Source organism: Gopherus evgoodei, unplaced genomic scaffold, assembly GCF_007399415.2.
Source record: "Gopherus evgoodei ecotype Sinaloan lineage unplaced genomic scaffold, rGopEvg1_v1.p scaffold_40_arrow_ctg1, whole genome shotgun sequence".
In the NCBI taxonomy this organism is placed as follows: Eukaryota; Metazoa; Chordata; order Testudines; family Testudinidae; genus Gopherus; species Gopherus evgoodei.
The window spans coordinates 750,569-772,821 of record NW_022060061.1 but is presented as its reverse complement, the minus strand read 5'-3'; the positions used below and the strand labels follow the sequence as shown (position 1 = coordinate 772,821).

Here is a 22,253-nt window from a genome sequence, read left to right as displayed (position 1 = left end):
AACAGGAAGTGCTTTACACAAGTGTCAATACCACTAACACCATTTTACACATATATGGAAACTGAGGCACAGATTTGGGAAGGAACTCTGCCACAGTTCCACATAAGATCAACAGCAGAGCTGGGTTTAGAATCTGGCTGGTTCCCTTGCTCTCATCACCATACTGCACTCCCAAACCCAGCAGCTGGTCTGCTCCTGCTCTTATCCAGCAATTTAATGGGGGTTTTGCTCAGTCAATGCTATCTCCAATACCCTGTCCCAGATGGTTGGATGTGCCACTGGGGGAAGGAACCTGTACCCTTGTATTTGCAGTCTCTTCCAAGCAATCTGCAAGGGAATGAACTGGAGCAAATCCTAGGTAGGGGGACAAAGACATATGGAGACCAGCTATTAGTAACACACCTGTCTGCAAAGCTATCTTGGATGTACATTGCCCTCACATGCTGTTGCACCAGAGGCAACAAACCCTGTCTGAACTTAAACACTAGCCGTATTCAGTTCCCAGGACCCTTCCCAGCCTCTTTTCCTCTGTTCCCCAGTCAAACTCACAGGGTTTGCTGGGAGTGATCACGGACGGACAGTCTCCATCCTTCAGCACTTCTGGGAGACTCTAGGAGAGAGAGAGAGAGACTAGTTTAAATGAAATTCTCAGCCTGAAAATTTCTATACCATTCACTCTTCCTCTGGAGAAACATGCAAGCATCAGGTTAACATCAGAGAAAGAAGAGTCTAGAATGGCACCATACTGGGACCAGTTTTGAATAGTTTACTTCTAAAATACATCCCTTTCCTTTAATACAACTCACCTTCTGCGAATTGTTAAATCCTGGGACGCAGAACTGCTTGTAGTACTCAAAGTCTTTGGGTTGTTTCCTGGCATTCAGGTATGTGAGATACTGGTCTGGGCACTTATTCACACAGATCTGAAAGAGTTCAGACATGCACAGTACTTAAGACTGAAAGAACTGAGTGGGGCTATATAAGATCTAAGTATCATTATTAATCAGAGAGGAGCAGATGAGACAGACACCAGGTCACTACTCCCTCTTGGGTGAGGGGCAGCAGTCTGCTAGCCAGCATCCAGTCTCAGCCTACAGTTCAACGCTTGTCCATCGTGCCATAAAACTCAAAGCAAGTCACCAGGAGAAGCCACTCATTTTTGCTCCTGTTCCTGCACCTCTCTGTTCAGGCTCTCAGTTGTTGTTGCAATGCCCAGGCACAACCAAGAGAGGGCATTCCGCACCAAGTAGCTCCTCTCCCCCTAAACACTGAGACACAAACACCGGGAGACGCGTGCTCTACATACCTGGCACAATACCCAGTGCCCACCCAGTTACAGGATTCCCTCATGGCTGACTGGAAGGCAACACCCCCTGCTCCCGGGCGGTGGTCTGCATGTTATCTGCAAGGACATTTGCTAGGAATAGCATGTGGGACACTGCAAAGCTCCTATTTAAAACCTTCCAAATGAGAACAAAGGAGGAGTCAGAGCCCCAAGAGAAGCAGCAAGGAGTGGTGTTTGGGAGTGTGAGATGCTGCGGAGAGCTGTGTTACCTGTTTGGTTGGACACTGGAACTCCAGCAACACCAAGGGGCTGGCGCACTTTAGGATGTTGAAGTAAAACAGGAAAGGCTTGTTCCTGCAAACAAGACGACATTTCAGTTTCTGGAATCTCCTGTCCAAGAGGGGACCCAGGAACCTCCCGCACCACCTATTCTACTTCAGGCCTGAAGTGAGACCCTGCGCTGCCTTGCCCATCCGACTGCAGTGGAGAAGTCACACTGTCCTTCCACAGCCAAGACAGCTGAGTGCTTTCGAAACATTTATAGTGCTGCTCTTTTCACAAACCAAAGAGCTGGAGCAGGAACCTAGAGTCAAATGCTCTGTCTCACCAGGCTGGAGAACCTAGTTCCAATCCTGCTCTTTTATCTGGCTCCCTGGCAAGTGGTCTAGAGGTTCATCTCTTAGGATGAGAGAATCGCAGCAATACACTTTCTGGCTGATTAGAACTGGAGCTGCCACTTGGAAAATCATAATGACCCACACTTAGGTGTGAATAGAGACTAAAAGGCTGTGTTGCTCAGCCCGGGTCCATAGCCTCTACCTGCAGCTCTAGTAGTCTCTGCTGGTTTGATTAGAGCTTTTCTCGCTTTGCCTAGTCTCAGGCAGCGGCAAGTGGAGGGGGCGGGGTGCTCACACAGCCTGAAAAACAAAAGGTAGCACTGAGCAAACAGATGGATTGTTGGTGTCCCTCTTTATACCTCAGGGGAGCTTGGGGTTGGGGGGGACAGAGGGAAAGGGGCAAATCCCCTGGCTGCTCGGAAGGGGGAGAAGGGAGGGGAGGGGAGGAGATACAGTTGAATGGAGCTGTAGGAAGCCACGAAATGAAGTTTGTAGTATTTTGAGGCTATATTGCTTCTAGAAGTGTTATGGAGCAAGAACATTACTCAGTGTTCCCATTTAATGGCAAACCAGCTTTCCTGGCAGTCTTTTAAAGGAAGAGACATCTCAGACACATACTCATTGGGAGTTCCCAGCTGGCCACAGAACTGCCCGCGACTATCTGTGGGGTAAATCACCTTCCTGGGGTCACCGTATGTCCATGCTGAGTGGGAGAAAAAAAAGCTACGATTAACCAGGCAACCTTCATTCCCTTCTCCCATCTCACCTGCTGTATCAACCTGCTGAGTCAACCATTGGCCAAGGACCTCTCTCCCACCCCCCTTAGCAAGTGATCTCATATAAACACCCTCCTCCCCAAACAAATCAATGGGGCGGCCCCATCATGGGTAGCCCCACCCAGAGTTCTCCTCTGTGCTGATCTGACATGGCTGTGGATACATAGACCAGTCTCTTCCAGCCTCCCTCTGAAACAGGAGCAGACACAAAACTGAGGTAGTACATGAAATGACAATCTGCCCCCATGAGTTTTCAGCTGCCGAGGAGCTAAAGGGATTGTCCCAGCGTGGCTGGGCCCTGTGAACAGACCAGGTCTGGCTCCCTTGTGCCACAGTAGGTGGGCCCAGTCGAGCCCATTAAAGGGGATAGGGCTCCATGTGGGGCTAGGAAGGCCTGTCAGAGCACGGGCAGAGGAGTGACTAGGGCAGGTTGTTCCTGAGGACAGAAACCACAGAGGAATGGCGCTAACCCTGGGGATGGATCCCTGGAACAAGGGCCCAGGTGCTCGAAGAGCTAACCCTGGTGCCAGCCTTCCAGAAGAAGGGCAGCTGGGTGAAATCAGAAAGCTGCAAGAAGCAGGATTACCAGAAACCCCTTGGAGGAGAGGCCACAAAACACTAGGATAGAGGTGAGCTGAGGAACTGGTTTTGTTGGTTTGGACAATAAACTTTCTTCAGTTATACTGGCTGTGGCAGCATATGCTTGAAAGCTGGGGAGGAGCCCTGCCACATCACAGTCAGGGATCTTACCTCGAGGAGCAGGGGCAACTCCACCTGCAAGAGGAGAACCATCCCTCCCACCCAGAAACATCACCTGTTAGTGGCTGGGCACTGGGTACTGTGCCAAGTAATGCCCCGTGAGCCCCACCCCATACATATGTAACAACACAACACAGTAAGCATTTAATCACTTTTCAACCTGGTGTTTTTATCCCAATGCCTTTTTAGGGCCTGTCCCCACCAGGATCCGAGTCTAGAGGTGTTGAGGGTGACAAATGCCAGTTTCCTAGAAAACAGAGAAAGGAAGAGAGGGCCACATGCTGCCTACCTATGATTCCCACAACGACATAGCCAACAATGGCAATGACGAGGAGGATACAGCAGATGATGTCAGTGCAGCTCCTGAGGGAGGAAGGAGAAGTAAGAAGATCAGGCACTAGCCCCAGAAAAGCATGGAGACTGGAGCACTCACTATGACCCCCTGCTTCATCCCAGCACCCCCCTGCAGAAACCAATCACATCCATGTTCTAGCTGAGACGTGGCTCCTGCCTCCAAGGTCTCTGCGGCAATCAGCGTTCCCCAGTCACCTATTCATATTATTGCCACTTCAGAGTGTCGGATGAGAACAGGTGAGGAGCACCCCACTCCTATTGCCAGCTGCTGAGAGGCTGCTCTTACCTGTCATGAATGGGACCTTTGAATGATGGGTCATATTTCTGTGGCGTCCCTAAAAAGAAGGTAAGAGGACACTGAGTTAGCCATTCATTTGGAGTAGCATTGGGACAGCAGGGTCAATTTCCCCATCCTTTTCCTCCAACTAGGCCCTGTTATGGAGCTACTTCACACTCAGGAGTAGCAGGAACATGGCAAATATTGGTGTTGGTTAGAGATGACAAATATGCCTTTCATCGGGTGGCAGGGCAGCTGGTAAACCGAAGCCGAGCAAGAGGAAGTGATTTGCCCAAAGGGACACAGCACATCAGTGCAACAGTCAGGAATAGGACACCATTTTCCACAACTCTAACTACTTGGCAATGTTCCCTCTTTGCTCAGTCTTTGCAGCCACCGGACACAGATTGAGCCAAATCTGGCCCCACTGGGGTACCCCATGCAGCCCTGGAGATATAACAGAGGGCAGACCATGACCCATTGTATTTACTTTTCAAAAGCAGAGTTGTGCACATCTGCTGTGTTATCGTGGGAAAGGTGTGTTGAAGAAGTCTGATTCTAAGTCTAATTGTCTATTTGTGGCAGTTGAATTTCTTCCCAGCAAGAAGAGAAGAACTCAGGAAGCTGTGGGTTAGTAATGAGTTTGGGGCTCTCCTGAGCAGGAGAACTTCAGTTCTATAGACACAGGCAAGAAAGATTCAGAACAGGAAATCACCTCCGACCACCATTTTCTGGGCTGATCCTAGCCATCCCCCAGGAGCAAGGGAATTAAGGAAAATGCTAGGTAAACAATCCAGCAGCACAGAAGAGCAGCAGAGACACAGCCACCCTCACCTGCCTCTGTCACACACCAAATACCAACAACACTCCAGGCAGATCTAAAAATACCAGGAATTCATGGCCCAAGGAGCAGTTCATGCCTTACAGCCAGCTCTGTGCTATATTCTCACCTTTTTATTTTAACACTTCACCAGCTCAAGAACTGCTTTAAGTCACTGGGGCAGGTGGGGAATTTAAAAATAAGAGACACATTGCTGGAGCCAAAACAATTAGTAATGCTCCTAGGAAGGAAGGAAATGCTGGCCATCCACCAAGGATGTCAGGTTTTCCCCAGTGCCTTCCATTCAAGGATCTCAAAGCACTTTACAAACAAAACATTTATCACCCGTGCCTCAACCTCTCAGGGAGGCCAGTCAGAATCATAATTCTACAGATGGAGAAAGTGAGCACAAAATGGAAAAATTTATTCCTCAGTCACACGGTGAATCAGCAACAAAACCCAGGCGTCCTATCTCCTTCTCATGAACTCAGCTCACAAAAGCATGCCTCTGTCTCCTGAAAGCTCCTTCCAAGCTTTCCCTATGTCTTTTGTTTTCTTTCTGGAACTGGCACCCCTCGTTTGAGTGCAGTACCAATAACGCTGCACAGAGGGAGGAGAGATGCCAGGAAAGTACACCCAAAGCACGGGACACATCGCAGGAGACAGGGTCTGGGAAAAGAGGAACAGATTTAAAAATTTTACTAAAGCTAATGTTAAATATATATATATATATATATATAGGTTGGGAAAAGAGTGTCTGTACATCTGGGTATAGTGCTTAGAGATTATTCACAAATATAAAGTTAGTTTTTAAAAGTCACATGATACATAGAGTACACAGTCAGCAATAACCCAAATTTAGGTGACTAGATTTAACAATACAGTTTAGATATTAGAATACTACATCCTCATCTTGGCACCACGGATGGTGCGGATGGAGGAGGCTGGAAGTGGGTTGCACCTTTACAACAAAGGCCTGGAGACTACCCAGAACCAGGGAGGAAAATAATCTACCAAGAGATCACTTTTCTTCTGACATCCTAGTGTCCAGGGCTGGAAGTAATTCAGTTTCCACATAGCTCCTCAGCCAATTCTTCGAGAATGTTTCCATTTAGCTCCTGGGAATCTTCCAAGAGAGAAAGTCACCAGAAATGTTTTCAGAGCCTCAGGAGAGGCCCAGGGGCCCCTCAGTCAGGTTACCCAGAGCCAGATCCAGACCTAGGATAGCAAGTTTTATCTAACCTAGAAATCCTGTCTCTCTACAGGGTGCAACCACCCTAACCCAGCCACGCACTCGTTGGATGGAATTCAATAGCTGCAGCCAGACTCCTCATTCCATTACCTCCGGCTCTGAGAAGGAGCCAGGCACGGATCCCTCTCTGAGAAGCCTAGGAGCTGCTGAGATTCCCTAAGAGCCAGTGCACAAGGCAGGCATACACAGATGCTTTGAAAGTGAAACCAGGTGGATTTCCTGGAAAAACAGGATGCAAGACTAGCATGCATATGCCAGAAATTCCAGCTACCTAATGTACTTACAGCTGGCACTTGTGGAAGAGACATGAGTGTGCAACGTTCCTTCTCCGTATCTCTCACCCACACAGAGCACCCACCCTGGCTATCTTGTTTGTGGACAGGCAGTAAAGTGATTTTACAAGGCCCCCGTTTCCCTTATCTACAGAGCAGGATTCTTGGCAGCTTTTGTGAACTGTCTGCGCAAACACTCAGAGCAGCTGCATCCCCACCCCCACCAGGGAGAATTTATGCAGAAGAGTTTATAACAGCAGGTTTGCAGCTCCCACTCAGCACTCAAAAGATAAACCATTGCCCATTTGCCAGGCTACAGAGATCACCAAGCTCTCAGGTGGACACTTGGCATCTGTGAAATGAAACAGCTCTTGATTTCTACTCACTGGATTTCCCTCTTTCAGAAGGATCATAGATTCATAGATTCTAGGGTCAGAAGGGACCAATGTGATCTTCTAGTGCGACCCCCTGCACAAAGCAGGCCACAGAACCCTACCCATCCACTTCTATAACAAACCCCTAACCTATGCCTGAGTTATTGAAGTCTTCAAATTGTGGTTTGAAGACCTCAAGCTGCAGAGAATCCACCAGCAAGTGACCCATGCTACAGAGGAAGGCGAAAAACCTCCAGGGCTCCTGCCAATCTGCCCCGGAGGAAAATTCCCTCCCTACCCCAAATATGGCGATCAGCTAAACCCTGAGCATGTGGGCAAGACTCACCAGCCAGCACTCAGGGAAGAATTCTCTGCAGTAACTCAGCTCCCATCCCATCCAACAACCCATCACCAACCACCAATCACAGTTCACTGCTCAGAGCAAGAGCAGCTAGTAGCCCTGCTTGGAACTAACAGCCTGCTTCAGGCCAAACGTGCAGCCGCTCCCTGCTAATCCTGGACACTGTCCGTGCATCTCGCTTCTATTCAAGTCCTGGACTCCCCATGCCTCCAACTCTGCCAACACACCGCAGTTCTGCCCCGCCCTGCTCTTCCAGTCCTGGGTCACTCCGGGGCAGCAATGGGTAACTTTGCTGAAACGTTCACCTCCCTAAAAATACCACACAAGCAACAACTTTGTGGCAATTGCCCCCAAACTAGCCACCCCCCATGAATGTCTTGGACAGCAAGGGTGGGGGTTCTCCACCATCTGTGCTGACACAAAGGGAACTCTGAATCTTTGCGGAAAGGGTGAGGGTCACAGAGTAGAACTGGAGGTCCAGCTTCTTAGCCATCAGGGCCAAGAGACTCCAGGGTTAATTTGTGGCCATGGGAGCCTAAGAGAGGAGGGGCCAGCGCCCAGGGCTATGTAACTAACAGAGTGATTCACAACAAGGGAGTGACAACTTGTCCACACACAAGTCATGCTGCTTTAACTACACCATGGAAAGCAGGACGAGCCAGCTAGCGTTTATACTGATTACAAAGGTGCTTTTATAGCTATTCCCCTGCAAGAAAGGGAGTAGAGTCTGTGGATGCAGGGTGCCTTGATACCAGGGCTTAGAGCCTTTTTCTCCATTCAGTCTCAGGGCAGGGCTAACCACAACTGAAAAGAAATGCAGAGGAAAGGCAGCTGCTGTCCTGCTTAGCCAGGAAGCTGTTAACTGTAACTCTGCATCCTCTCTACCCTCCATGGACCTCAGCTGCTTGTGAAGGAGTCTGACTGTCGGACATTCATTAAAGTTCAGGGAGTTTGCTGAGAGCCAGCCCTGTCCATCCACGCCCAGATTCCAGTCCAGACTCTTCGCCCATAATCAGAAAGGCATCCGAGCACAGAAGGCTACTGGCAAAGTCCCAAGGCCCCCAGGCGAGGCAGCACCCGATTCCCCAGAACTAAGTGCCGTCCAGTGCAGAGCCTTGCACACCGCAGAGGGGCAGGAACGCGCCAGGCGCAGGAGCTGCAGGCCCCAGAGAAGACACACTGGATGGCTGCACGACGCACACTTTCTTACCGTGTTTGCCATAATAATTCTCTTCGTCTCCCGCCATGCCAGCAACTCGCTGCAGGAGCTCAGCTCACTTCCTTTCGACTCCCCAGTCAGTCGGGGATCGGTTGCCCAGTCGGGCTCCCGTGGCCCCTCTTCCTCTCTGGCTGAACTGGTCTAACCTGTAATAGGTAGTTAGCAAAAAGCTCCTTTGCAGGCACTTTGTGTTGCTCTTTCCCACACTGATTCTCTGGCGAGCTTAGCCCTCTTTCCCCTTCCCTCTGGGTGTGACTATAAGCAGCCAATAAAAACAGAAGCCCATTCAGAGAGCACATTTAAAGGAACAGCAACCCTCCTGTAGGCTAGGGCTGGGTTGTTGGCCTTGTTCTCCTAGGCCCTGTGCCACGCCTGGTCATTCACACCCTGTGCCAAAGCGTGTCAGTGCTCCCGAATCAGAACGGCAACAAGGGTGGAAACATCACCCAGGGTGCAAGGCAGGGGCCAGTTCACAAGCAGGGCTGAGGCTCTTTAGCACGCATGTAGGATCTCTCAAGATGTCCCGTGCAGGGAAGATGTATCAGATTCTAGCCATCTCGCATGGCCAGGCCTGTGGCCAAGCAGAGCCCTGCACAGAGAACTCCCAACCATGACGCCCAGCACCCTCAAACACACAGGATCTGACCCACTGTGAAGAACTTCTCCCCAAAGAAAGGGGTTCATGAAGCAGCTCTTTGCCTTAGGGCCAGGGCAGCATGGTGGCACATGGGAGAAGGGAGTCTCTCAGACAGGCTGTAAACAGTTGTAGCTGCTTAAACCATGAAAAGGCAACAAAATGGGGGAAGTTTTATTGCTTCACAAAATAAGCTTTTTTACACCCATGCAAATAGGTATGCAAGGCTCTGAGCTGGGCTCTGACCCCTCCGCAGCTGAATTCTCTTCCCTCCTTTCATGCGCGCTTGACGTGCAGCAGCAGCTACAGGCAGAAAGTTTGAGTTTCTTTTCTCCTGAAAAAGAAACTTTCCTCTCGCAAGCCCTCGATGCAGAAAGTGAGGGGAAAGCACACGTGGGAGAGAGACGCATATAGATGTGCGCACGTTTCTATTCTGCTGACGGGCCGAGACACCATGGTTGCACTGGTAGAACTGTGTCAGTTTCTGATACAGTCATACTCCCACAGCCTCTAGCACGGATGCAGGTATGCCAGAGTAAAGGTGATTTGCTCCCCTTCCTGTCAGGAATAGCTAGACGGTTCAAGGCACCTTGGTATCGGGCTAACCAGGTTCACACTAGGTGACTCTACCAACAGAGTTAAGCTTTTGTGTATAGACAAGACCTTAGAATTGTGTCTTTAAACAAAGCTTCAAGCCTATCTGTTGTGCTCATCTGCCCTCCTTCACACACTCCTAGGGGGCGGGGCTGCTACCGCCAGTGGGCAGATGGGACTGCAGGCCCAGAGAGACTGAGTGACTTGCCTGAGGTCACACAGAGAGTCTGTGGCAGAGCAGGGATTTGAACCTGGCTCACTTACATCTCAGGCTAGCACCCTTGACCACTAGACCTTCTTCTTCCTTTAGCCACGCCACTGGCCACCACTGGCACGGGACCAAGGTGCGGGACTGTGGCTGGAAGCTGGTTCTGCTCATTGTGTTCATAACGTGTGCCCAGCATAATTGGCAGACTGCCAGTCCCAGCACCTCGTCTGATCCTCAGGGGGCACACGGTGAGCCACAGCAAGGCGGGTGTCATGAACATACAGCTAAGGGTGGCATAAAATCCCTCCTTTGCCTGTAAAGTGTTAAGAAGCTCAAATAACCTGATTGACCAAAAGGACCAATAAGGGGAGAAGATACTTTCAAATCTGTGGGGGAAGGTTTTTGTTTTGTGCTCTGTGTGGTGTTGTCTCTGAGGGCTTGTCTACATCACAAAGTTGCAGCGCTGGTGAGGGAGTTACAGCGCTGCAACTTAGGAGGTGTACACATCTGCAGGGCATCACCAGCGCTGCAACTCCCTGTTTGCAGCGCTGGCCGTACTCCCGTTTTCTCTCGGGTGTAGAGGATCCAGCGCTGGTGATCCAGCGCTGGTAATCAAGTGTAGACACTTACCAGCGCTTTTCTTGACCTCCGTGGAATAAGCAGGTATCCCAGCATACCTGAGGATACCTCTCTGGTAATCAAGCAGGTCTCCTTCCCCGCGGTTTGCTCTCGTGTTCCCCGAACCCCCGTGCAAGCAGATCTCCTTCCCCGCGGTTTGCTCTCGCGTTCCCCGAACCCCCGTGCAAGCAGGTCTCCTTCCCCGCGGTTTGCTCTCACGTTCCCCGAACCCCCGTGCAAGCAGGTCTCCTTCCCCGCGGTTTGCTCTTGCGTTCCCCGAACCCCCGTGCAAGCAGGTCTCCTTCCCCGCGGTTTGCTCTCGCGTTCCCCGAACCCCCGTGCAAGCAGGTCTCCTTCCCCGCGGTTTGCAGGGGGGTTCGGGGAATGCGAGAGCAAACCACGGGGAAGGAGACCTGCTTGCACGGGGGTTCGGGGAACACTGGAGCAACCCGGGGAAGGAGACCTGCTTCTCCGCGGTTTGCTCTCGCGTTCCCCGAACCCCCCTTGAAGCTGCCCAACAGCGCTGCAGTGTGGCCACATCTAACACCACTTGCAGCGCTGGTTGCTGTAAGTGTGGCCACTCTGCAGCGCTGGCCCTATACAGCTGTACTAATACAGCTATAACAACCAGCGCTGCAAAATTGTAGATGTAGACATACCCTCAAACAAAGAGAGAGACCAAGCAAGTAATCCAGCTCCTACTGAAATGATACATCTAATATTACAGAAATTTTAAGTAACAGCAAGGAAATGCCTTAGCGTATCTTTTGTTTTAGCTTGTGGATTTTCCCTAGGCTAAGAGGGAGGTTTAGTCCTGTTTTTTTGTAACTTTAAAGTTTTGCCTAGAGGAGACTCCTCTGTGTTTTAAATCTTATTACCCTGTAAAATTGCCTTCCATCCAGATTTTACAGAGGTGCTTCTTTTACTTTTTTCTTTATTATAAAGTTGTGTTTTTAAGAACCTGATAGGTTTTTAGTGTCCTAAAAATCCAAGGGCCTGGTCTGTGCTCAGCTTGGTTACCTATTTGGTTGGTATATTATTCTCAAGGCTCCCCAGGAAAGGGGGTGAAGGGGCCTGGGGGGATATTTTGGGGAAACAGGAACTCCAAGTGGTCCTTTTCCTGAATCTTTGTCTAACTCACTTGGTGGTGGCAGCAATACCATCCCAGGGTAAGAAATTTGTGCCTTGGGGAAGTTTTTAACCTAAGCTGGTGGAATATAAGCTTAGGGGGGCTTTCATGCGGGTCCCTACATCTGTACCCCAGAATTCGGAGTGGGGAGAGAACCCTACAGCGGGTTCTGCCTCCCACCACCTCCTGCCAGGGCCTCAGCTCCATCTCAGCATCCTCGGCACCTCTGCTGGGATCAAGAGCAAGAAGCCAGCTGGTACCAGTTCTGTTCATGGCTGAGACCCATCAAATTCACGTTGCGTCAGGGCGCACGTTCCGATCTCAGGCTGCTGTTGAAATCACTGAGTGTCTCATGCCTACTCTGTCCCCTGAGCCGACAGTTCATTGCTGTGGTGTACCCTCTTCGCTATATTTAGCTTGTAAATAAATCCCCACTAGATACATTGACTCAGAATCAGGAATAGAAACCAGAAGCCCTGACTCCCTGCCCCTCCCCCACTCTAACCATGAGACCTCACTGCCCTCCCAGAGCTGGGAACAGAACCCAGGAGTCCTGGCTCCCAGCCCCCACTGCTCTAAGCACTAGACAGAACTTCCTTTGGATAGTGACTGGGCCAAAGGTTGAAGGTACATCCTGTGCAACCCCCCTAAGCCAGCGCAGAATCCACCTCCCTGCAGCTGCATCGTTTGCTGCTGGGCTCAGACCTGGGGCCTGACGTAACGATGCACCGTGGGAGTAGCACGTTTCTCGCTGCCCTGCGTGCCCTCTGCCAGTCGTCCATGAGCCCCTGCCCTGGCAGCAGCTCTGCACTCCCATTGGCTGGCGGTGATGTCATGGGGCAGACTGGTAGGCCACGATTTACGGCTCCGAAACAAAAGCCGGGATTGGAGGAGTGGGAGAATCTGAGCATCTCTCCTGGAGCTGCTGCCTTGGACTGAGGGAACCACCGCCCCCCGCCCAGTGCCAGGCTGCCCCTCAGCACAAAGGAGGGCTGGGGAAAGCCTCAGCCATGCTGGGGAGAGGAGAGAGGCCAGGCCCACTCCCTAGACAGGGCAGAGCCTGCTGGGCCATGAGTCATTCTGCCACTCAGGCTGCTGCAGGGAGGGTGGGGAGAGTGGAACAAGAAACAAGTGGGTGTGAATGCATGAGAGAGGCCGGTTAACCACAGCCCAGAGGGCGAATGCTCCTAGCCGGTCCCTGAGCTGCAGTGCTGGGGGCAGAGGGAGCAAAGGGGGAAGCCTGGAGGGGTGGGACTGGGAGATCCAGACAGTGGGGGGAGGAAGGACAATCCAAGGGTTCAGCCTCCGATTTGTGCTCAATTCCCCGCTCTGCCACTGACTCCCCGTGTGGTCTTGGTCAAGTCACTTAGTCTCTCTGTGCCTCAGGTCCCAGCTGTACACCATGAGTAGTAGCCCAGGGCTGGGCCAGAGAAGCAGCTCCCATAGCTAGGGCTAGCAAAGCTGCTGAGATACCCCAGCCCCTGGCATGGGCAGCTCACCAGGGGGTGGGGGGCTGGCTCGGTTATTCACACACCCGGAGCTATTTGGGTTCCTTTTGTCACTCTCTGACTTTCCCATCACCATCACGTGGCCTTCCCAGGCCCCTCTGGCCATTTTCCTTCCCCAACGTGGATTCTGCAGGTTTGTTTCAATCCCCCTCAGGAGAGGCTTCCACAGGCGGCTTTCTCCTCGCCCCACCAGCTAGGTGGGCGCAATCTCATAGCCTCCTCTCTGTCCTCAAGCTGCAGGCTCTGAGCCCCGAGGCAGCCCCCGTCCCGGCGCCCCAGATGCAGCCTCACAGCTTTCGGATGCCATGAGCTGCTGGGCCTGAGGACGGGGACGAGAACAAGGAGAAGGTAGAAAGTGTCATCTCCCGAGCCAGCTGCCCTCTGCCTCCGGCCATGCACAGTGACAGTTCGGAGACCCCCCCATCTCGCAAGGGGCTGCCCAGGGCACCAGCCCCAGTGGAGGTGGCGAGCAGTGTCCTGGCAAAGACAACCCAATCAACAGGAAATGAAGTGGCGCTAATTAAAAGAGATGGATGCCGCCGGCTTTTATCTGCCGTTCAGCCAGGATCAAAGGGGCGCTCGATAGAGAGGCTGTTCCAGAGAAAGTGCCAGGAAGCCGCAAGTTCGCTGAGCCCGAGGAACCCCCGAGGCCCCTCTCCACGGCGGGAAACCAGCATATTCCTCACAGCCCAAAAGTGGAACCGCTCCGAGGGAGACCTCGTGCTCAGCTGTTCAGCCGCTCCTGCCCCATCGGCTCCGAGGGGCGCAAGAGCGAGGAAGTGGGGCGTAGCCGGAGATCCCTGGGCAGCCGTGGGCTCGCTGCACAATGGCGACTTGGGTTTAGCCTGTCCACCACCCCCACCTCCCAGCGGCTGCTAGACCCACCTCGCTGACCCCACAGTGGGGAAGGGACGGAAGAGACAATTTCAGTTTAAAGCCTTTTATCAGATTAAAGAGACCTGGGTTTGTGTTCTGTTGTAACAGGGGGGTTAATTTGGTTTTATCTTTTAATTGAGAAAGAGTTTGCTGCCTGGGAGAGTGGAGGATCTATGCCCCTCAACCCCGACCCACAGCCCCCACTATCCCAGCCCTACCCCCGCTAGCTCTGCCAGTGCCCCTCACTCCTGACCCACAGCCCTCACTATCCCAGCCCTACCCCCCCCCAGCTCTGCCGGTGCCCCTCAACCCTGACCCACAGCCCTCACTATCCCAGCCCTACCCCCGCTAGCTCTGCCAGTGCCCCTCAACCCCGACCCACAGCCCCCACTATCCCAGCCCTACCCCCCCAGCTCTGCCGGTGCCCCTCACTCCTGACCCACAGCCCTCACTATCCCAGCCCTACCCCCGCTAGCTCTGCCAGTGCCCCTCACTCCCGACCCACAGCCCTCACTATCCCAGTCCTACCCCCCCCAGCTCTGCCGGTGCCCCTCAACCCCGACCCACAGCCCCCACTATCCCAGCCCTACCCCCCCAGCTCTGCCAGTGCCCCTCACTCCCGACCCACAGCCCTCACTATCCCAGCCCTACCCCCCCCAGCTCTGCCAGTGCCCCTCACTCCCGACCCACAGCCCTCACTATCCCAGCCCTACCCCCCCAGCTCTGCCGGTGCCCCTCAACCCTGACCCACAGCCCTTATTATCCCAGCCCTACCCCCACTAGCTCTGCCGGTGCCCCTCAACCCTGACCCACAGCCCTCACTATCCCAGCCCTACCCCCAGCTCTGCCGGTGCCCCTCACTCCCGACCTGCAGCTCTCACTATCCCAGCCCTACCCCCAGCTCTGCCGGTGCCCTTCACTCCTGACCCACAGCCCTCACTATCCCAGCCCTACCCCCGCTAGCTCTGCCAGTGCCCCTCACTCCCGACCCACAGCCCTCACTATCCCAGTCCTGCCCACCCCCCCAGCTCTGCCGATGTCCCTCAACCCTGACCCACAGCCCTCACTATCCCAGCCCTACCCCCAGCTCTGCCGGGGCCCCTCACCCTTGACCCACAGCCCTCACTATCCCAGCCCTACCCCCCACCAGCTCTGCCGGTAGCCCTCACTATCCCAGCCCTGCCCCCCCCAGCTCTGCCAGGGCCCCTCACTCCCGACCCGCAGCCCCCTGCTACTCCAGGCCTGTCTCCCCAGCCCCTCAGTCCCAACCTGCAGCCTCACCAAAGTCTAGTCCTGGCTCCCAGCTGAACTCTCCCAATGCCCTTCGCTCCATCCTTGCAGCCGCCTCCTCCCCCTGGTCACCAGCGGGCAGAGCAGCCCCACCCCAGGCTGAGGCCCTGACAGGTTCTCAACTCCTCCCTCAGCCGGGCCCTGGTTTCCTCCTGCGGGAACTGACCAGCTTGTGGCCTGTTTCCGCAGGGCCGGTCTCCTGGTCTGGGGGAATCTTCCTGCTGATGCAACCCTGCTCTTGTGACCAGCCTGCGTCAGATGCCCCCCACCCCCGCCCGGCCAGCCACCCCCTCGTTGTGCCCCAGGACATGGGAAGGACGGGTTCCCCAATTCCAGCCTCTGGACGCAATCTCTGATTTACTACCTGGGGCCCATCCTGCCATGGCCTGGGCTGCACCTGTGGCGAGAACAGAGACCTCGAGACCCTAGGGCAAGGGATGCCCAGCGGCAGTGGGTACAGGGCATGGGCACAGGTGCTACAAGTAAGGGTGCCAGGGTGTGGCAGGAGCCCCTGGTTTGAAGTGGTTTCCATCACCTACAGGATTTAGAGTTTGGTTCACCGGCTCTCAGCACCCCCACTATACAAACCATTCCATCCCCCCAGGTGTGGGGTCACCCTGCCACAGGTCCCGCTCTGGCCTTACCCAGCGGATGCCAGTTTCCAGAGCTGCCAGTCTGGCACCTGCCCTCTGCTACCAACATCCAGCCCTGAGGTGAGGAAATCCCCCTGCGGGAGCACGTGACCTGTGCGGCTTGTAACAGGATGTCATGCCTGCTAGCGCAGTCAGACGAGCTAGAGGCCTGGCCTGTAACAAGTGACTGGGCCAGGCCCGGGCCAGGGCCCCTCTGACGCTGGAGGCTCCATGGGGGCCCGTGGGCAGCGCTTGCCTCTTTCCGAATCCTCACGTGGTCCTGGCACCTCTGGCGTTTCCAGCCTCGCAGCCCAGTACCTGTTTGCAGCACCAAACCACCAGCTGTTTGCTCTCCGGGCCCTGGCCTCTGCTGCCCTGACGGGCCCCAGCATGGCCAGGATCTGCAGCTCTCCCTGTAGGCTGGGTGCTGACTGGCATGTGACCTGGCAGGCATCTCAGAGCCTGGTTCTCCACCCCTCAAAACTCCCTCTCATCGTCTGGCTGAGGCATCTCCTGCCTTGCTCAGATTCCCTCTCCCTGAGTCAGCTGCTGGGGCAGGAGCCCACTCAGAGGGGAGGCTCCTTCTCCTCCAGCCGGGCCAAGGTCTGCAGCCTCTGGGCCATAAGGGTCTGAACCCGGGGACCGGGGCCCTAGGCAGCTTCTGAACCTCCAGGAGACTGAACAGCACCTGACAGATGGAAACATCCCCCACCCCCTCCCACAACAGCTTTGGGTGCAGGGTCAAACAGGGAGCAGGTCTGTCTTTCTCTGGGACATTCTTCCTCCCTAGATCCCACTGGGCACAGAACTCCTCACACACACACCCTAAGCTGTGGCTGTGCACTGCTAAACAGCACCCGCTCCACCCCAGAAGCAGCTGCATTTTCTCCTAGGAAGAGCTGTTCCTGTGCATTTGGTTAGCAGGCCCCTTTGCAAATCCCCGCAGCAGGCATGCTGGCCTTACAGTGGAGTTGGGTTCAGGGGTGGCCTTGCGTTCAGATTGCTCTCTATCCTTTGCATGGTCCCTCTCCCGTTCGGAGCTCAGACTTGGGTAGGTGACCACAGGCAGGGGCTGGGCTTCCCCGTTGATGCACAGCAGGGTTGGGAGTGAAAAGCCACATGTATCAAAAGCAAGAGACACGTGGCTTTGTGGGCTCTCTCCCCAGGCGTGTCCCTGGGGAGTGAGTTGCGCTGCGACCCACCCTGTCCTGAATGACTGGAAGGCAGCCACCTCCCTGCCTCGGTTCCCCCCTACTTCCACCCCTCCTCCCAGCATGCCAGCTCTGAAACGCTGCCAGCTGGTGGGGGTGGGAACGGGGAGGGCACCTCCAACCCCTCATCTGCAGCCCAGAACCCAGCCCCTCTGGGCAGCCAGCAGAGCGAACTGCCATTGGCAGCGAGTAGCTTGTCACCGGCCTGGGGATGGAATGTGCCTGGGGGCTCCGTCCCAGGCCCAACAGACAAGTGCCCCAGACTGGCCCCTCCCAGGCCGGCCCTGTGGCAAACGCAGCCCCTGGGGCTACCAATTCTGCACTGAACTGGCTGCAAGCCCTGACTCCAGTCACGCTGCTCCCCGTGGATGGGGGCAGGGCACGCTCCCCCTTGGGAGCCCCTACAGAGAGAGACACATCCCCTGCAAATACCTCTGCCCCTCCGGGCTGCCCTTTCCCAGCCAACCTAGCGCTGCCAGGCGAGGGCCTAGCCCTTTGGCCTAAAGCAGGGTATTTCTCCCCGGCTGGAGGGTGACTGCCCTGCCCTGGCCCCCAGGCTGGGGGGACGATAAGGCTGAGGATCCTGTACGCTCACCGAGGGAGAGAATACGAGGGAGCGAGCCCCATGTGACATGTTGGTCACGCTGCTCAGTGCCCAGCTGGAAGGGGCCCGATACCATGGTGATGGGTGCAGCAGCAGCCCCTACCGAGAGCGCAGGAATCTGCAGAGAAGAGGGGCTGCGGCAGGTGTGGATTGCGGAGCCATCCGCTGCCAGGATCAGGCCCCCGCTGGGCCAGGCACATCAGCTCTCACCTCCGGGGCCACCGGTCCATATGCTCCAGAACGAGGTGTCTGGGCCGGAATTAGCCAGCGCAGCATAAACCCCGCATGGAGACAATGCGCCGGCGGCCTCTGCCCGGCTGAGCTGACCCCCATGAGCTCCAGGGAGGGAAAACGCAACCTGGGCCTTGTCTGCAGGGCGGCGTATGCAGAGCTGGCTCCAGGGAAGAACGCAGCCCAGCCCTGCGGCCGGTCACACCAGCCGACTGAGCCAAGAAACCTCCTCGCATGCACTCAGTCTGGCTCCAGCCACAGCCCTTCCTCCAGGAGAGAACAACCCTCCCCAGACACCAGCCAGAACCATGGGCCGAAACCAACATCCCAACCGCTCTGGTCTCTGGCTGCCAGACCTGCTGCATCACCAGGGTGGGGCCAGGACAGAGGAAAGAGCTTGTTATAAACCAGGAAGGTGAGAGCCCCCCCCAGCCCTGTTCTGTCCCATGGGGGGGAATGGGGGTAGAAACCACCTCCTCAGTTCAAACTTGCCCCATAAATCACACTTTGTCCCCTTTCATCTGGGCACTGGGGAGGGGGCTGCTTAGCGAGTGAGCTTTTTGGGGCAGGGTCTATTTCCCAGTCTAGATTTGTACAGCACCCGGCACAATGGGGCCCTGATCTCGGCCGAGGTCTGGGCAGCACCTGGCCCAGGGGCTCCACTCAGGACCAAGCTTTGGTAGCCCCAGCAATATCGTTAATGAGCGCCCCCAAGGAATAACCAGACTGCTCCTCCGGCTGCACAGTGCTGTGCAGTGAAAGGGGCGACACTCCAGATCAGGGGCTGGAGGGGCACTTTTGGCCCAAGGGCCACATCTGGGAATAGAAATTGTAGGCGGGCCATGAATGCTCATGCAATTGGGCTGGGGTGCAGGAGGGCACGAGGGCTCTGGCCAGGGGTCGGGCTCCAGGGTGGAGCCAGAAATGAGGAGTTCAGGGTGCGGGAGGGGGCTCCGGGCTGGGGCAGGAGAGGTGGGGTGCAGGGAGGGGGAGTGAGGGCTCCGGCTGGGGGTGCAGGCTCTGAGGTGGGGCTGGGGGTTTTGGGGTGCAGGAGGGGGCTCCAGCCTGAGACCAAGGGGCTCAGAGGGTAAGAGGGGGATCAGAGATGGGGAATGGGGTTGGGGCACAGGGAGGGGCAACCAGGGGGTGGGAGTGAGGTTGGCTCAGGGCTTCAGGCTCCAGGTGGCGCTTACCTCAGGCAGCTCCTGGAAGCAGCGGCATGGCTCCTCTCCAGCTCCTACACGGAGGCACAGCCAGGAGGCTCTGCGTGCTGCCCCATCTGCAGGCACCACCCCTGCAGCTCCCATTGGCCGCGATTCCCAGCCAATGGGAGCTGTGAGGGCAACACTTGGGGCAGAGGTAGCATGCGGAGCAGAGCCCCCTGGCTGCCCCTATGCATAGGAGCTGGAGGGGGGACAATCCGCTGCTTCTGGAACCTGCTAGGAGCAGTCCCCGACTCTGCTCCCTGGCTGGGGTGGGACAAGCCCCAGACCCTGCTCTCCCCCCAACCCCGCAGCTGTCAGTGCTGCTTGTGCAGGAGAGCAAGTGTGGGCACCCGCCTGGCCCGTTGCATTTCTCACAGGGCTGCCACACCAGGGTTTGCTCCAGGCCCCCCCCCCCCACTTCTTTCCCCTGCCCCATCAGTCCGGGAGGAAGGAAACAACGCAAGTCGTGCTGCTGATTAGAAACACGGGGCCCTGCGCCATGGAAACCGGAAGGCAGCCAAGCCCAGGGCTGGTTCTGATAAACAGCCCCTGGGAACATCACCCCAGGAACTGGACACGATTGACAGCTCGGGGGGAGGAGACAGAATGGCGGGACGGGGGGGAACGAATGGTCTGTAACATCACATATCCGGTGATCCCAGCCCCCATCTTCACATCAGCCTGCGTATGCGTGTGCTGCTCTGGGCGGGTAGAGCCGGCTCCCCGCGAAGGGACAGCAGCTGAGAGCTGTAACTCAAGGGGTCTGGGCAGCGCTCGGCCCGACGGGGCCCTGATCTCAGTCGGGGTCTGGGCAGCGCCCGGCACGGTGGGGCCCTGATCTCGGTCGGGGTCTGCACAGCACCCAGCACGGCGGGGCCCTGATCTCGGTCGGGGTCTGGGCAGCGCCCAGCGCGACGGGGCCCTGATCTCGGTCGGGGTCTGGGCAGCGCCCAGCGCGACGGGGCCCTGATCTCGGTCGGGGTCTGGGCAGCGCCCAGCGCGACGGGGCCCTGATCTCGGTCGGGGTCTGGGCAGCGCCTGGCACAACGGGCAGGGACAGTTCTAGACATTTCCCCACCCCAAGCACAGCGGCATGCTGCGGGGGGTGCTCTGCCGGTCGCTGGTCCCGCGGCTTCACCAAAGCCTCCGCTGGCACGCCTGTGGGAGCTCCACCAGAGCCCTGCCTGCTGCCCTCCCGGCGACTGGCAGAGCACCCCCCGCAGCATGCCGCCCCTAGCATGCGCTTGGTGTGCTGGGGCCTGGAGCCACCCCTGGCGCTGGGGCCGGAATCTGGGTCGGGGTCTGGGCAGCGCCCGGCACGACGGACCAGGATCTGGGTCGGGGTCTGGGCAGCGCCCGGCACGATGGGATCAGGATCTGGGAAGCGCCTGGCACGATGGACCAGGATCTGGGCAGCGCCCAGCACGACGGACCAGGATCTGGGTCGGGGTCTGGGCAGCGCCTGGCACGACGGAGCAAGGATCTGGGCAGCGCCTGGCACAACGGACCAGGATATGGGTTGGGGTCTGGGCAGCGCCCGGCGCGACGGGACAAGGATCTGGGCAGCGCCCGGCACGACGGACCAGGATCTGGGTCGGGGTCTGGGCAGCGCCCGGCACGACGGGACAAGGATCTGGGCAGCGCCCGGCACAACGGACCAGGATCTGGGTCGGGGTCTGGGCAGCGCCTGGCACGATGGGACCAGGATCTGGGCAGCGCCCGGCACAATGGACCAGGATCTGGGTCGGGGTCTGGGCAGCGCCCGGCACGACGGGACAAGGATCTGGGCAGCGCCCGGCAGAACGGACCAGGATCTGGGTCGGGGTCTGGGCAGCGCCTGGCACGATGGGACCAGGATCTGGGCAGCGCCCGGCACGACGGACCAGGATCTGGGTTGGGGTCTGGGCAGCGCCCGGCACGACGGACCAGGATCTGGGACGGGGTCTCCTGGACGCAGTTCTCGGTTCGGCTGCACTGCCCCGCCCAGGGCCGGACTGAGGGTTTCCTGCCTTTGCACCCAGCTGGGATCTTTGCTTTCAAAGCAGCCGCGCTGAACCCAGCCCCACAGGGCCCGTCCCCCCGTCACACACCATCAGCCACAGCGGACCAGCTAACGGGCCCGGTTCCCCCCACAGCCTCCGGCTGACCCCCACTTACAGCCCCCAGCCTGACCGTCCCCCACTGACCGGGGGAGCTCAGGGGCGCCGGGGGGGAATGCGAGCTGAGCCCGCGGGCGTTACAGGATACTAAGGAGAAATACACTGGGGTGGCGGGGCACGACTGGGGATCCCAGCTCACCCCCCACCGGGCTGAGCCCAGCAGATGGGGGAAGCCCCATCCAGCTCCCCTCGGGCGGGTGAGGGCCCCGATCCTGGGCACAGCCCCACAGAGCCCCCCCTTACCGTAAGCCCCATCCGGGTCCTTCCGGCCCGGCCCCTTCTCCATCGCTGGCTTGGCCCCGGCAGGCAGCTGCGTCCCAGGCACCCCGCGTTGCTCCGCCGCAGCCGCTCGTCCGGCACAGCCCGGGGCCCGCCGGGGAGGGGCGCCGGGGGGCGGGGTCTGAGGCCACACCCCCAGAGCTCGGCTCCCCGTTCGCCTGGGTCCTCAGTGGGGCCACGCGCCCCGGCCCTGCTACGAGACGCGCCTGCCCGGGGAGGAGCAGGGGTGGGGTCCCCTGGGGCAGGGCCATATAGCCCCATAGCGGCCCCATCCTGCCATCAGTCCATATGGTCCAATATTCCATCTGCTGCTGCCTGGGACTGGACCATCAGTCCATATAGTCAGATAGCTCCCTCCTGTGCTAGCCCCGAGGGGCATCGGTCCATATAGCCCAATATGGCACCTCCTGCCATTGCAGATCAGAACTTTGCTCCACATATCTCATCTTCCACCCTAGATCAGCTCATTGGTTGCTATTGTCTGCCATGCCATGCCAGGTCGGGCCATCAGGCCATAAAGTCCAGCACCCTCCTCTCTGCCCTGCAGGATCGAGCCATTACCGGTCCGCTGGCCCACTGGCCCACCCCCTGCTGCGCTGCAGATGATACCACGGTGATGAGCACCGGACAAGAACCTAACCAGTTTGGAACAGAAGAATAGATCTGGCCAGCTTGTTAGGCAGCAGAGTAGGGGGCCAGGCCTCAGACC

The 22,253-nt window shown here is 56.8% G+C and overlaps 1 protein-coding gene across 5 annotated transcripts in view; it reads right to left on the bottom strand.

Moving 5' to 3' along the window:
* Nucleotides 1–21,622, bottom strand: part of SLC44A2 (solute carrier family 44 member 2) — a 38,636-nt gene extending 17,014 nt beyond the window's left edge. For 2 of the 5 annotated variants that reach the window (XM_030546048.1, XM_030546047.1), the window contains exons 1-8: nt 6,231–6,416; nt 5,481–5,557; nt 4,078–4,126; nt 3,727–3,800; nt 2,521–2,605; nt 1,555–1,639; nt 807–923; nt 550–610 (exon numbers count right to left, since the gene is read on the bottom strand). In XM_030546048.1, the coding sequence (XP_030401908.1) occupies nt 550–610; nt 807–923; nt 1,555–1,639; nt 2,521–2,605; nt 3,727–3,800; nt 4,078–4,126; nt 5,481–5,557; nt 6,231–6,391 (709 nt within the window). In that variant the 5' untranslated portion in view covers nt 6,392–6,416. Of the gene's footprint in view, nt 1–549; nt 611–806; nt 924–1,554; nt 1,640–2,520; nt 2,606–3,726; nt 3,801–4,077; nt 4,127–5,480; nt 5,558–6,230; nt 6,417–8,357; nt 10,100–21,508 lie in introns of those variants that run through there. The other 3 variants (XM_030546049.1, XM_030546050.1, XM_030546051.1) reach the window with 3 other exon arrangements.
* Between the last annotated feature and the right edge of the window lie 631 nt (nt 21,623–22,253).